The sequence below is a fragment of the Cetorhinus maximus genome, unplaced genomic scaffold, assembly GCF_964194155.1.
Source record: "Cetorhinus maximus unplaced genomic scaffold, sCetMax3.hap1.1 HAP1_SCAFFOLD_818, whole genome shotgun sequence".
In the NCBI taxonomy this organism is placed as follows: domain Eukaryota; kingdom Metazoa; phylum Chordata; class Chondrichthyes; order Lamniformes; family Cetorhinidae; genus Cetorhinus; species Cetorhinus maximus.
Window position 1 is genome coordinate 139,278 of NW_027596760.1, and position 15,209 is coordinate 154,486.

At 49.5% G+C, this 15,209-nt stretch overlaps 1 protein-coding gene across 1 annotated transcript; it reads right to left on the bottom strand.

Moving 5' to 3' along the window:
• Positions 1–792: 792 nt before the first annotated feature.
• Positions 793–8,418, bottom strand: LOC144674808 (anionic trypsin-2-like). The gene is made up of 5 exons (XM_078536005.1): positions 8,358–8,418; positions 5,535–5,691; positions 3,979–4,238; positions 1,449–1,585; positions 793–1,007 (listed from the first exon to the last, which is right to left on the bottom strand). The coding sequence occupies exons 1-5, from the start codon at positions 8,395–8,397 to the stop codon at positions 858–860; spliced, it is 744 nt and encodes a 247-aa protein (XP_078392131.1). The 5' UTR covers positions 8,398–8,418; the 3' UTR covers positions 793–857.
• Between the last annotated feature and the right edge of the window lie 6,791 nt (positions 8,419–15,209).

Below are 15,209 nucleotides of genomic sequence, written 5' to 3' on the forward strand. Positions count from 1 at the left end.
GAGGGTTGTAGGGGCTGGAGGAGGTTACAGAGATAGGGAGGGTTGTAGGGGCTGGAGGAGGTTTCAGAGATAGGGAGGGTTGTAGGGGCTGTACGAGGTTACAGAGATAGGGAGGGTTGTAGGGGCGGGAGGAACTTGGAGAGATAGGGAGTGTTGTAGGGGCTGGAGGAGATTAAAGAGATAGAGGGGATTGTATGGGGCTAGAGGAGGTTTCAGAGATAGGGAGTGTTGTAGGGTCTGGAGGAAGGTTCAGGGATAGGGAGGAGGTGAGGAGGCCATGGAAGGATTTGAAAAGCAGGATGGGGATTATAAAATGGATGTGTTGCCCGACCAGGAGCCAATGTAGATCAGCGAGCAACAGGGGCTGCTGGGTACACGAGACTGTGTGTGAGTTAAGACACGGGGACAGCAGATTTTTGGATGTGTTTAAGTTTACGGAAGGAGAAATCTTTGGAATTCTCTCCCCCAGAGAGCTGTGGATGCTCCATCGCTGAATCCATTCAAGACGGAGATGGATAAATTTTTGGGCGCTAAGCGATAAGGAGGGAAAGCGGAGTCGAGGTAGAGTATCAGCCATGATCGTATAGAATGGGGGAAGGAGGCTCGAGGGGCTGAATGGCCTCCTCCTGCTCCTATTTCTGACATCCCTCTGAGGAAAGCAGATTGCCGAGAGGAATGTTGGAATAGTTGCAGTCTGGAGGCAGCGAGGGGATGGATGTGGGATTCTGCACGTTCCAAAAGAGATGTAGCAAAAAAAGAATCCAAATGCAACACAACTTGACAATCAATCTTTATTGGGAACTTGCAACATTTTCCTTTCCCTCATTGCAGGTAGTTTCAGGGTTAGGATTCTCCGCTCAGTTTTCAGCCATGACCCTTTGGATCCAGTTGTTGTAGTTACAAACTTTCACAAAGACGCTGGGATGATCCTTCATAGCACAGTCGTATCCCCAGGAAGTAATGCCTTGTAGCTCCCCATTACAGACCACAGGTCCCCCTGAGTCTCCCTGCAGCAAAAAAGACATGGAGTGTAATTCGGAGTGAGATAGACAAAGTGATAATCGGATGGTCAACCGTAGCTCCCCCGGGATCCCGGTGTGGGACCCGAGCTCGCTGGGTGGTACTCTGTCCGCACAATCAGGAGGTTACGGGTCTGAGTACCAGTCCAGAGACACAAAGGACAAGGCTCAGTGCTGATGGAGCGCTGCACTGTTGGAGGGTCAGTGCTGAGGGAGTGCTGCACTGTCGGAGGGTCAGTACTGAGGGAGTGCTGCACTGTCGGAGGGTCAGTACTAAGGGAGCGCTGCACTGTCGGAGGGTCATACTGAGGGAGTGCTGCACTGTCAGAGGGATAAAAGGGCCAAATAGCCTCCTTCTGCTCCGACGTACCCTCAAATTCAGACATTCCCCATCCCTCAGGTAGAGGTAACCTGTCGGGCCACTCTTACCTGGCATGTGCTCTGTCCTCCCTCCCAGTATCCTGAGCAGAACATGTTGTCGGTGAAGTAGGGTGGATAAGCTTTGCGGCAATCAGCATCAGGCAGGATGGGCTGATTCAGGCACTGTAGGACTTCGGGATATTGTACTGAAGGGGAAAGAAATGAGTCAGCACAGTCCGATCCAAACGTGACTCTCCTCCCCCCACGTGCAAGCGACTTAATCAATAGTCTTGCTTACTGAGTGTTGTGTACAGAGCTCTGGTTAAAGCATACACTGGGCATTGAATCCAGGTCTGCTCGCCAAGACACAAAGAGATGTTGGGTTCCTGTAGTCAGGGTGGCGAAGAACCTCGTGGCCAGGAGAAGGAGAGCTCAATATGAAACACTGGTGGCCGTCTAGAGAACTGACAATGTGCAATTGGCAGTGGAAACTCTTTCGAGTTATCAACAGTCACAGATTGCAACTTCTTTCGAGTACAATCACAGTTCTTGGTTTCCGGGAGTGGGACATGAACCCACAACCCTCTATTTCAAAGGCGTGGGTGCTATGAACTGAGCCTGATTATCACTTTGATTGCCTGAATCACCTGAATGAGCTCAGCATTTAGATCAATGAGAGGTTGCCCTGTTAAAGGGACAGGCCAACTTAATCAGCAGCAGAATAACTCATTGTGCCCATGTGTAGACTGCTATTAACACCACCTTAATAACAACAGCATACTTGAATTTATATAGAACTGTTAACTTTATAAAACATCCCAAGCTGCTTCATAAGAGCATGAACAAGCTAAATTTGGCATCGGGCTACATAAGGGGATATTAGGGACAAATGACCCAAAGCTCAGTTAAAGGGGTCCGTTTTAAGGAGTATTTTAAAGGAGGAGAAAGAGAGAGAGGTGGAGAGGTTTAGGGAGGGAATTCCAGAGCTTAGGGACCCAGGAAGCTGAAGGCACGGCCGCCACTGGTGGAGCGATGGGAATCGGGGGATGCTCAAGAGGCCGGAACTGGAGGAGCGCAGAGATCTCGGAGGATTGTAGGGGTTGGAGGAGGTTACAGAGAAAGGGATGGTTGTAGGGGCTGGAGGAGGTTACAGAGAAAGGGAGGGTTGTAGGGGCTGGAGGAGGTTACAGAGAAAGGGAGGGTTGTAGGGGCGGGAGGAGTTTACAGAGATAGGGAGGGTTGTAGTAGCTGGAGGTGGTTACAGAGATAGGGTGGTTTGTAGGGGCGGGAGTAGGTTACAGACATAGGGAATGTGGTAGGGGCTGTAGGAGGTAACAGAGATATGGAGGGTTGTAGGGGCTGGTGGAGGTTATAGAGATGGGGTTGTAGGGGCTGGAGGAGGTTACAGAGATAGGGAGGGTTGTAGGGGCTGGAGGAGGTTACAGAGATAGGGTGGTTTGTAGGGCCTGGGGTAGATTACAGAGATAGGGAGGGTGGTAGGGTCTGGAGGAGGTTACAGAGATATGGAGGGTTGTAGGGGCTGGAGGAGGTTACAGAGATAGGGAGTGTGGTAGGGTCTGGAGGAGGTTACAGAGATATGGAGGGTTGTTGGGGCTGGAGGAGGTTATAGAGATGCGGTTGTAGGGGCTGGAGGAGGTTACAGAGATAGGGTTGTAGGGCTCGAGGAGGTTACAGAGATCAAGATGTTTGTAGGGGCTTGAGCATGTTACAGAGATGTGGTTGTAGGGGCTGGAGGAAGTTACAGAGATAGGGTTGTAGGGCTTGAGGAGGTTACAGAGATCAGGATGGTTGTAGGGGCTGGAGGAGGTTACAAAGATAGGGAGGGAAAAGCCATGGAGGGATTTAAAAACAAAGGTGTTGTTGCTAAAATCAAGCTTAATTGGTTCTGGGTGTGGGGCTGTGAGCACAGTGGATGGGACTAATGTGGAGAGACTGGAGTAGCTGGGATTGTTCTCCTTAGAGCAGAGAAGGTTAAGGGGGAGATTGAATCGAGATGTTCAAAATCATGAGGGGGTTTGGATAGAGTCAATAAGGAGAAACTGTTTCCAGCGGCAGGAGGGTCGGTAACCAGAGGGACACAGATTGAAGAGAATCGGGAAAAGAACCAGAGGGGGAGATGAGGAGAATTATTTTTTTTGGCACAGCGAGTTGTTGTGATCTGGAAGGCGCTGCCTGAAAGGGCGATGGAAGCAGATTCAATAGGAACTTTCCAAAGGGGGAATTGGAGAAATACTTGAAGGGAGGGAAATTATAGGGCTATGTGGGAAAGAGCAGGGGGAGAGTGGGGACTCATTAGATAGATCCTTCAAAGAGCCGGCACATTTCTAGTAAATGTCTGCAATTGTCTCCAAAGCTGGGACAGGTCTCCAGGGAGCAGTGATGTCTACATTTCAGTTATGCCTGGAAAGTGAAGTATTATTGCTTGATCGCACATTCCAACACCCCCCACTGCCCTCCCACCCACCATCCCCTCAAACCAGCGCAGTATTCATTCAGGTTCGAACCAACAGCCCCCCAACCCCAACTCGCCTTCCCACTCCCCCCTCCACCAACCCCTCACCACCCCTGCCCTCCTTACCTCCGTTAGTCACGAGATTCCCCCAGCCAGAGGTGATGCATAGAGTCCCAGCTGTTGCACACTGGCTGGGCAGAGGGATGGGCCTGACGTACCGGTCGAATTTGGCGCGCCAGGTGAGTTTGAGCAGCATGATGTCGTTGTTGATGTTCACGCGGTCGTACATGGGGTGGGCGATGGCCGAGGCCACTTGGATTCGCTGCTCCGTCCCCTCGGGGTGAGAGAGGTTGTGTTCGCCCAGATGCGCCACGAGGATGCTGGCCCTGGGCAATCAGAGGAGAAGTGCTCAACACTGTCATTTCCCCACTTCCTGTTTCCCGGAAGCCGCCGAATGGTTATCGCGCAGCTGGAGGCCATTCAGCCCGTCGTGTCCCTGTCTGCTTTCTGAAAGAGCAACTCACCTAAACCCATCCCCCCTGTCCTTTCCCCGTAACCCTGCAAATGTTTCCCTTCGGATAACAACCTGATTCCCTTTCGAAAGCCTCGATTGAACCTGCCTCCCTCAAACTCTCGGGCAGTGCATTCCAGATCCTAGCCACTCGCAGGGTGAAAAAGTTTCTCCTCATGTCTCCATTGCTTCTTTTACTAATCCCCTTAAATCTGTGCCCCTCTGGTTCTCGATCCTTCCCCACAATGGGAACGGTTTCTCCCTCTCTACCCAGTCCAGACCCCTCGTGATTTTGAACCCCTCTATCAAATCTCCTCTCGACCTTCTCTTCTCCAAGGAGAGACATACATACAAACATACACAAACATACAAACATACACAAACATACAAACATACACAAACATACATGATGAAGTATCTATATAGCGTTTTTGGAGGGTGAGTGCACATATTGTGATACAGAAAGTATGAGAAATGTCTGCAAGAGAACCCTTATTACTCCATCATTGTTTATATGTGTGCGCTGTAAGATTGTATGCTTGGACATCTGTATGTTCATGTTTTTGTCTCTGTATCATTCAGTGTTGATCTGTGTATGATTGTATATGTTTGTATGTATGTTTGTATGTTTATGTGTGTTTCTGTGTGTTCGTATGTTTGTGTATGCTTGTATGTATGTTTGTGTATGTTTCTATGTTTGTGCGTGTTTATGAATGTTTGTATGTTCATGCATGTTTGCATGTTTGTGCATGTTTGTCTGTATGTTTGTGTATGTATGTTCATGCATGTTTGTATATTCATGCATGTTTGCATGTTTGTGCATGCTTGTATGTATGCTTGTGTATGTTTGTATGTTCATGCACGTTTGCATGTTTGTGCATGTTTGTCTGTATGTTTGTGTATGTATGTTCATGCATGTTTGTATATTCATGCATGTTTGTGCATGCTTGTATGTATGTTTTTGTATGTTTGTATGTTCGTGTATATTTGTATGTTTGTGTACGCTTGTATGTATGTTTGTGTATGTTTGCATGTATGCATGCTTGTGTATGTTTGTGAGTGTTTGTATGTTTCTGTATGTCTGTGTATGTTTGTATATATATTTGTGTATGTTTGTATGTTTGTGTATGTTTTTATGTTTGCTTGTTGCTGTGATCATCTCTGGACTTACGGTTGGTAACAATGAGCAGCTGACACTATCCACTGGTCGTTTATCAGGGAGCCCCCACACCAGCGATTCCCATTATAGGTCAGAAAAACCTGCCAGGGCTGAGAGTGAGGATAACAATTCTGGCCGTTAATGATCTTCACATTCGCAGGAGCAGCAGCTGAGTAAAGAACAATACAGAGAGTGAGGGTCATCATCTGATTGCACACACTTACACACACATACACAGTCACACACACACACACAGACACACACACAAATATACACACTTACACACAATCACACACACACACTTACACACAGTCACACACACACACTTACACACAGTCACTTACACACATTCGCACACACACACAAATACACGCACTTTCACACAGTCATATACACACACACACACACACCCACAGTCACACACATATTCAAATACACACACTTACACACAGTCACATACACACACAATCACACACATACAAATACACACACTTACACACAATCACACACACAAATACACACACCCACAAACACAAAAAGACACACACACTCACAAACGTACACGCACACACAAACACACATCCTTTCTCTCACACACATACACACAATCACATACGCACACACAAATATACACACCCACACTTATACACTTACACACACACACACACACAAATACATACACTCGCACACATACACACGCTCACATATGCACACACTCAGACACTTAGCAACAACAACATCTTACGTTTCTATAGTGCCTTCAACATAATGAAACAGCTTCACAGGGTTGATTATCAAACAAAGTATCTCGCTGAGTCACATAAAGAGACATCAGGGACAGGCAGCCAAAGGTTTAGTCAAAATGATTGGATTTTAAGAGCGTTTTAAAGGAGGAGGGAGAGAGCGAGAGAGAGAGACAGAGAGAGGTGGAGAGGTTTAGGGAGGGATTTTCAGAGCTTGGGGTCCCAGGCAGCTGAAGGCACGGCTGCCAATGGTGGAGTGATGGGAATTGGGTGATGGTCAAGAGGCCAGAATTGGAGGAGAGCTGAGATCTCAGAAGGTTGTAGGGGCTGGAGGACGTTACGGAGATAGGGAGGGTTGTAGGGGCCAGAGCAGCTTACGGAGATAGGGAGGGTTGTAGGGGCTGGAGGAGGTTACAGAGATGGGGAGCAATGTATGGGCTGGAGGAGGTTACAGAAATAGGGAGGGTTGTAGGGGCTGGAGGAAGTTACAGAGATAGGGAGGTTTGTAGGGGCTGGAGGGGTTACAGAGATAGGCTGGGTTGAAGGGGCTGGAGGAAGTTACTAGAGATAGGGAGGATTGTAGGGGCTGGTGGAGGTTACAAAGATAGGGAGGGTTGTAGGAGCTGGAGGCGTTACAGAGATAGGGTGGGTTGTAGGGGCTGGAGGAGGTTGGAAAAATAAGGAGGGTTGTAGATGCTGGAAAAAGTTACAGAGATAGGGAGGTTTGTACGGGGTGGAGGAGGTTACAGAGATAGGGAGGGTTGTAGGGGCTGGAGAAGGTTAAGAGATAGGGAGGGTTGTAGGGGCTGTAGGAGGTAGGAGATATAGAGAGGGTTGTAGGTGCTGGAAGAGGATACAGAGATAGGGAGGGTTGTAGGGGCTGGAGGAGGTTACAGACTTAGGGAGGGTTGTAGGGGCTGGAAGAGGTTACAGAGATAGAGAGGGTTGTAGGGGCTGGAGGAGGTTACAGAGATAGGGAGGGTTGTAGGGGCTGTAGGATGTTGGAGATATAGAGAGGGTTGTAGGTGCTGTAAGAGGATACAGAGATAGGGAGGGTTGTAGGGGCTGGAGGAGGTTACAGAGATAGGGAGGGTTGTAGGGGCTGGAGGAGGTTACAGAGATAAGGAGGGTTGTAGGGGCTGGAGGAGGTTACAGAGATAGAGAGGGTTGTAGGGGCTGGAGGAAGTTACAGAGATAAGGAGGTTTGTAGGGGCTGGAGGAAGTTACTAGAGATAAGGGGGATTGTAGGGGCTGGTGGAGGTTACAGAGATAGGGAGGTTTGTACGGGGTGGAGGAGGTTACAGAGATAGGGAGGGTTGTAGGGGCTGGAGGAGGTTACAGAGATAGGGAGGGTTCTAGGGGCTGTAGGAGTTTGGAGGTATAGAGAGGGTTGTAGGTGCTGGAAGAGGATACAGAGATAGAGAGGGTTGTAGGGGCTGGAGGAGGTTACAGAGATAGGGAGGGTTGTAGGGCTGGAGGAGGTTACAGAGATAGGGAGGGCTGTAGCAGCTGGAGGAGGTTACAGAGATAGAGAGGGTTGTAGGGGCTGGAGGAGGTTACAGAGATAGAGAGGATTGTAGGGGCTGGAGGAGGTTACAGAGATAGGGCGGGTTGTAGGGTCTGGAGGAATGTTAAAAGCAATATGTTGCTAACCAGGAGCTAATGCTGGTCAGTGAGCACCAGAGATGATAGGTGAGTGGGACTCAGTGCGAGTTAAGACACGGGCAGCAGAGGTTCGGATGACCTCAAGTTCCGGAGGGTAGAACGTGGGAGAACAGTCAGGGATTTGTCGGAATAGTCGCATCTGGGGGCAATGCTGGATTGGATGAGGGTTTCAGCAGTAGATGAGATGAGAGGAGACGGGGTCGGGGTGAAGCTGGGCAATGTTGCGGAGGTGGAAATAGGAATGGTATAACAGTGAGCAAATCTGGGGGCCAAATGTGACCCCGAGGATACAAGCTGACAGGTTCAGTCTCAGCCTGTTGCCAGGGAAAGGAATGGGGATGGGTAGCCAGGGAGAGGAGACATTGCCAGACAAGCAGCCACGCTTGTGGACCCCCACACACACATTTCAGTATATCTGTGATCATACCTGCCGCTCCCAGGAGCAGGGTGAAGAGGAAAGCCTGCATCTTACAGCTTATCCCAGCACAGGGAATGATCCCAGAGAAGCCCCTGTTCTTTATATTTGTGGCTTAAAGTGACAGTCCCAGCAATCGGACGTGGCTAATCATTAATCAGCTTCAAGGCCTCATTTGAGAAGCGAATTCTGGAAGGAGAGACGCTTGTAGCTGTTGACCTCAGGTCTGTATTGATACGTTGTCCAGGGACAAACCCTGAATCAATCACCATTACTGGACAATCAATCACCATTACTGGACACGTCCACCCTACACGCCAGATGTTAATTTTCCCACAGCTGAAGCGTAGGAAAGTTACGGCAAAAACTTGCATTCCGATAGCGCCTTGGACAAAGTAAGACATCCCCCCCACCGAGGTGCTTCTCGGGGATGTGATGAGGCAAAAAGGTGCAGCCCACAAGGGATGGAGGGTCCCTGTGTGACACATCTACCGTGAGTGTCCGCAGCTCGAGGAACTCCAGCTCAGAGACTAATGAGCTGGAGTCCGGGCTTTGGACTCTGCGATGCATCTAGGGTGCAGGAGGTGGAGAGGTGTGGTCACCTGGATTGTGTTGTCCCCAGAGGCGGTCACAGCCCTTAGGCTGGAGTCCTCTGATTGTACTTATGTCAGTATGTTTGTATGACTGTGTGGCTGTAAGATTTGTGTGGGAGAATTGGGTTTCTATTCATGGATTCTGGCACCAGTGCTGGGGAAACCAGGAGGGTTGTAGGGACTGGAGGAGATTACAGAGATAGGGTGGGTTGTAGGGGCTGGAGAACGTTACAGAGATAGGGAGGGTTGTAGGGGATGGAGGAGGTTACAGAGATAGGGAGGGTTGTAGGGGCTGGAGGAGGTTACAGAGATAGCGATGGTTGTAGGGACTGGAGGAGGTTGGATAGATAGGGAGGTTTGTAGGTGCTGGCGGAGGTTAGAGAGATCGGAAGCGTTGTAGGGACTGGAGGAAGTTACAGAGATAGGGAGGGTCGTAGGGGCTGGAGGAGTTTGGAGAGATAGGGAGGGTTGTAGGGGGTGGAGGTGGTTACAGAGATAGGCAGGGTTTTTGGGTCTGGAGGAGCTTACGGAGATAGGGAGGGTTGTAGGGGCTGGAGGAGGTTACAGAGTTAGGGAGGGTTGTAGTCGATGGAGGCGGTTACAGAGATAGGGAGGGTTGTAGGGGCTAGAGGAGGTTACAGAGATAGGGAGGGTTGTAGTGGCTGGAGGAGGTTACAGAGATAGGGAGGGTTGTAGGGTCTGGAGGAGGTTACAGAGATAGGGAGGGTTGTAGGGGCTGGAGGAGGTTACAGAGTTAGGGAGGGTTGTAGTCGCTGGAGGCGGTTACAGAGATAGGGAGGGTTGTAGGGGCTGGAGGAGGTTACAGAGATATGGAGGGTTGTAGTGGCTGGAGGAGGTTACAAAGCTAGGGAGGGTTGTAGGGGCTGGAGGAGGTTACAGAGATAGGGAGGGTTGTAGAGGCTGGAGGAGGTTACAGAGATAGGGAGGGTTGTAGGGGCTGGAGGAGGTTACAGAGATAGGGAGGGTTGTAGGAGCTGGAGGAATTTTAAAATCAATATGTTGCTAACCAGGAGCCAATGCTGGTCAGTGAGCACCAGAGATGATAGGTGAGTGGGACTCAGTGCGAGTTAAGACACGGGCAGCAGAGGTTCGGATGACCTCCAGTTTACGGAGGGTGGAACATGGGAGAACAGTCAGGGATTTGTCGGAATAGCCGCATCTGGGGGCAATGCTGGATTGGATGAGGGTTTCAGCAGTAGATGAGATGAGAGGAGACGGGGTCGGGGTGAAGCTGGGCAATGTTGCGGAGGGGGAAATAGGAATGGTTTGACAGTGAGCAAATCTGGGGGTCAAATGTGACCCCGAGGTTACAAGCTGACAGGTTCAGTCTCAGCCTGTTGCCAGGGAAAGGAATGGGGATGGGTAGCCAGGGAGAGGAGACATTGCCAGACAAGCAGCCACGCTTGTGGACCCCCACGCAGGCATTTCAGTATAACTGTGATCATACCTGCCGCTCCCAGGAGCAGGGTGAAGAGGAAAGCTTGCATCTTACAGCTTATCCCAGCGCAGGGAATGATCCCAGAGAAGCCCCTGTTCTTTATATTTGTGGCTTAAAGTGACAGTCCCAGCAATCGGACGTGGCTAATCATTAATCAGCTTCAAGGCCTCATTTGAGAAGCGAATTCTGGAAGGAGAGACGCTTGTAGCTGTTGACCTCAGGTCTGTATTGATACGTTGTCCAGGGACAAACCCTGAATCAGTCACCATTACTGGACAATCAATCTCCATTACTGGACAATCAATCACCATTACTGGACAATCAATCACCATTACTGGACAATCAATCTCCATTACTGGACAATCAATCACCATTACTGGATAATCAATCACCATTACTGGACAATCAATCTCCATTACTGGACAATCAATCACCATTACTGGACAATCAATCTCCATTACTGGACAATCAATCTCCATTACTGGACAATCAATCACCATTACTGGACAATCAATCTCCATTACTGGACAATCAATCACCATTACTGGACAATCAATCACCATTACTGGACAATCAATCTCCATTACTGGACAATCAATCACCATTACTGGACACGTCCACCCCACACGCCAGTTACTACAAAAACTTGCATTCTGATAGCGCCTTGGACAAAGTTAAACATCCCCCCCCCACCGAGGTGCTTGGCGGGGATGTGATGAGGCAAAAAGGTGCAGCCCACAAGGGATGGAGGGTCCCTGTGTGACACATCTACCGTGAGTGTCCGCAGCTCGAGGAACTCCAGCTCAGAGACTAATGAGCTGGAGTCCGGGCTTTGGACTCTGCGATGCATCTAGGGTGCAGGAGGTGGAGAGGTGTGGACACCTGGATTGTGTTGTCCCCAGAGGCGGTCACAGCCCTTAGGCTGGAGTCCTCTGATTGTACTTATGTCAGTATGTTTGTATGACTGTGTGGCTGTTAGATTTGTGTGGGAGAATTGGGTTTCTATTCATGAGGTCTGGCACCAGTACTGGGGAAACGGGGAGGGTTGTAGGGGGAGGAGGAGGTTACAGAGATTGGGAGGTTTGTAGGGGCTGGAGGAGGTTAAAGAGATAGGGAGGGTTTTTGGAGTCTAGAGGAAGTTATATAGATAGGGTTGTTTGTAGTGGGTTGGCAGAGGTTACAGAGATTGGGAGGGTTGTAGGGGCTGGAGGAGGTTTCAGAGATAGGGAGGAGGTGAGGAGGCCATGGAAGGATTTTAATACCTCACACAAAGTCTCGTGTACCCAGCAGCCCCTGTTGCTCGCACATCTACATTGGCTCCTGGTCGGGCAACACATCGATTTTGTAATCTCCATCCTGGTTTTCAAATCCTTCCACGGTCTCCTCGCCTCCTCCCTATCTTTGATACCTCCTCCAGCCGCTACAACCCTCCCTAGCTCTGTAACCTCTGCCAGCACCTACAACCTTTCTTATCTCTTTAACCTCCTCCAGCCCCTACAACCCCCCCTGTCGCTGCATCCTCCTCCAGCCCCTACAACCCTCCCTATCTCTCCAACCTCCTCCAGCCCCTACAACCCTCCCTATCTCTGTAACCTCCTCCAGCCCCTACAACCCTCCGATATCTCCGCACTCCTCCAATTCCGGTCTCTTGAGCATCCCCCAATTCCCATCACTCCACCATTGGCGGCTGTGCCTTGAGGGGGAGGTAGTGGCATGGTGGTACTGTCACTGGACTAGTTATTCAGAGTGCCAGAGTGATGCTGCAGGGACCTGCCTCCAAATCCCACCACGGCAAATGATGAAATTTGAATTCTATAAAAATCTAGAATTAAAAGTCTGATGATGGCCATGAAATGATTGTCATAAAAACCCATCTGGTTCACCGACACCCTTCAGGGAGGGTAATCTGCCGTCCTTACCTGGTCTGGCCTGCATGTGACTCCAGGCCCACAGCGATGTGGTTGACTCTTAAAATGCCCTCTGAACAAGGGCAATAAGACCGACCATAAGACATAGGAGCAGAAATTAGGCCGTTCGGCCCATTGAGTCTGCTCCGCCATTCAATCATGGCTGATAAGTTTCTCAACCCCATTCTCCCGCCTTCTCTCCGTAACCTTTGATCCCCTTACCAATCAAGAACCTATCTATCTCGGTCTTAAATACACTCAATGACCTGGCCTCCACAGCCTTCTGTGGCAATGAATTCCATAGATTCACCACTCTCTGGCTAAAGAAGTTTCTCCTCATCTCTGTTCTAAAAGGTCTTCCCTTTATTCTGAGGCTGTGCCCTCGGGTCCTAGTCTCTCCTACTAATGGAAACATCTTCCCCACATCCACTCTATCCAGGCCTTTCAGTATTCTGTAAGTTTCAATCAGATCCCCCCTCATCCTTCTAAACTCCATCCAGTATAGACCCAGAGTCCTCAAACGTTCCTCATATGTTAAGCCTTTCATTCCTGGGATCGTTCTCGTGAACCTCCTCTGGACCATCTCCAGGGCCAGCACATCCTTCCTGAGATACGGGGCCCAAAATTGCTCACAATATTCTAAATGTGGTCTGACCAGAGCCTTATAAAGCCTCAGCAGCACATCCCTGCTTTTATATTCCAGCCCTCTCGAAATAAATGCCGACATTGCATTTGCCTTCCTAACTAAAGACTCAACCTGCAAGTTAACCTTAAGAGAATCCTGGACTAGAACTCCCATGTCCCTTTGCACTCCAGACTTCTGAATTCTCTCCCCATTTAGAAAATAGTCTATGCCTCTATTCTTCCTGCCAAAGTGCATGACCTCACACTTCCAATTGGGGGTGGGCTATGAATGCAGGCCTAGCCAGTGATGCCCACATCCTATAAACAAATGAAAAAAAAAGCAAGTGTTAAGCAGATGCCAGAGTACGTCTTCAGTCTCCCTAAGCACCAAGCCCATGCCTAGAGTCCAAGGTAGAAGGTGACATCTCAGAACACTTAGGAAGAATATTGTGTTTTGCGTGAAGCACACTTCGCAGCGATTGGTGCTCCCTTTGTGTTGGTCACAGTGAATGGTTGAATGTCAGAGTGCTTGCTTTCCAACATGACTATCATGTTTCACAAGCCCCTCCTTGAATGGTGGAACCCAGGCTTCAGTCTGCATTTTGCTGCTCTACTATCCTTCCGTTCTCAAGCGCGTACACGCCCCATGTTGATCATTACTCTAATCTGAATGCAGTTGCACAGAGCCCTGGTGAGGCCACGCCTGGAGTACCTTGGACAGCCCTTGGGCTCCTTATTTGAAAAAAAAAGATACAGTTGCGTTCAAAGCAGTTCAGAGAACGTTCGTTCGACTGATGAAGGGGTTGCCTTATGAGGGAAGGTTGAGCAGGTTGGGCCTGTACTCATTGGAGTTTAGAAGAATGAGAGGTGATCTTATTGAAATGTATAAGTTCCTGAGGGGACCTGACAGGGTAGATGCTGAGAGGGTGTTTCCTCTTGTGGGGGAGACTAGAACTAAGGGACACAGTTTAAAAGTAAGAGCTCTCTCTTTTAGGATGGAGATGAAGAGAATTTATTTCTCTCAGAGAGTCGTCAGTCTGTAGAATTCTCTTCCTCAGAGAGTAGTGGAGGCCGGGTCATTGAATCCATTCAAGGCTGAGTTGGATAGATATTTGATAGACAAGGGTTGTTTGGTGTGGGTGGGGAGGGGGGTCAGGGCTATGGGGGGACAGGCAGGAAGGTGGAGTTGAGGCCACAATCAGATCAGCCACGATTCTTATTAAATGGTGGAACAGGCCCGAAGGGCTGAAAGGGCTACTCCTGCTTCCAAGTTTCTATTAGCTCCGCAGGGTAGCTCAGGAAGACACGTGTGTGCGTAGGACGTGCAAAGATGAGCCGTAGACAGGGGCATCCCAGCTTTTGAGTGAGCTGTCGCTCTGTGGTTGTGACGAAAGCCACACAGCTCTTGCTTCCATGACTTGCGCTCAGCTGCGGCTGTCCATACCTCCTATTTTCAAGGTGTGCATAAATCTCTCAACGTCTCCATTAACTCTTGGCCAATGGAGTGTGACCTGTCGATGAAGTAAAACTGAGATCGTTTGCAAATTGACCGAACTCATGGCTGTGGAATGAGGATCCATTGTCATTTCCCGCCATTTGCGTGGGCTCCGAATTTGGGAACGACCGCTTTCGTCGAAGCTGACATGACTCTTTCCACAGCAGGCAACCTGCTGTGGTCACCAATGCCAACAAGCAGGTGCCCACCAGTGGACAGGTCTGCAAAAAAACCAGCGCCGACGCCAAGTCACGGCCCTGGGGGTAGTCCAGGATAGTGATATTGTGGTCGCTTGACAAACGCTGTCTGGTTTTGTGTTCGACCATACGGTCAATTCCTGGTAACCTTTCCCTCAGGAGTTTTGACAGATCCCCTGGCGACCTTCACATGCCATATCGGTAACACGATCCCTCAATGATTGTGGATTGACAGTACCATTGCTGCTCAACACGCGGATCACTTGCGGCTGTAATGGTGAGATCATTTCTAAAGTTGGGGAGACCGGGCGTGCGATATAGTTTGTAAATGCTCTCTCGATCACGCCTTTCCAGTTTTGCGACCCCATAGCCATTGTAATGCCTCCTCTTGTTTGGTTGCCACTTTGATGTTAGTTGGCTTTAGCGACTTTGGCACCGTATTTAGGCCTATGCGTTGTTCGACAACCTTTTCCTCATGGCTAGAAGGGCTAACAGTTGGCAAGCGATGTCATGGAAGATAGCCTGTTGGGTTGAGAATGCCCGGCTGATACTCAACATGGAGCTTGAGTATCCAACGTTCTATTTGAGA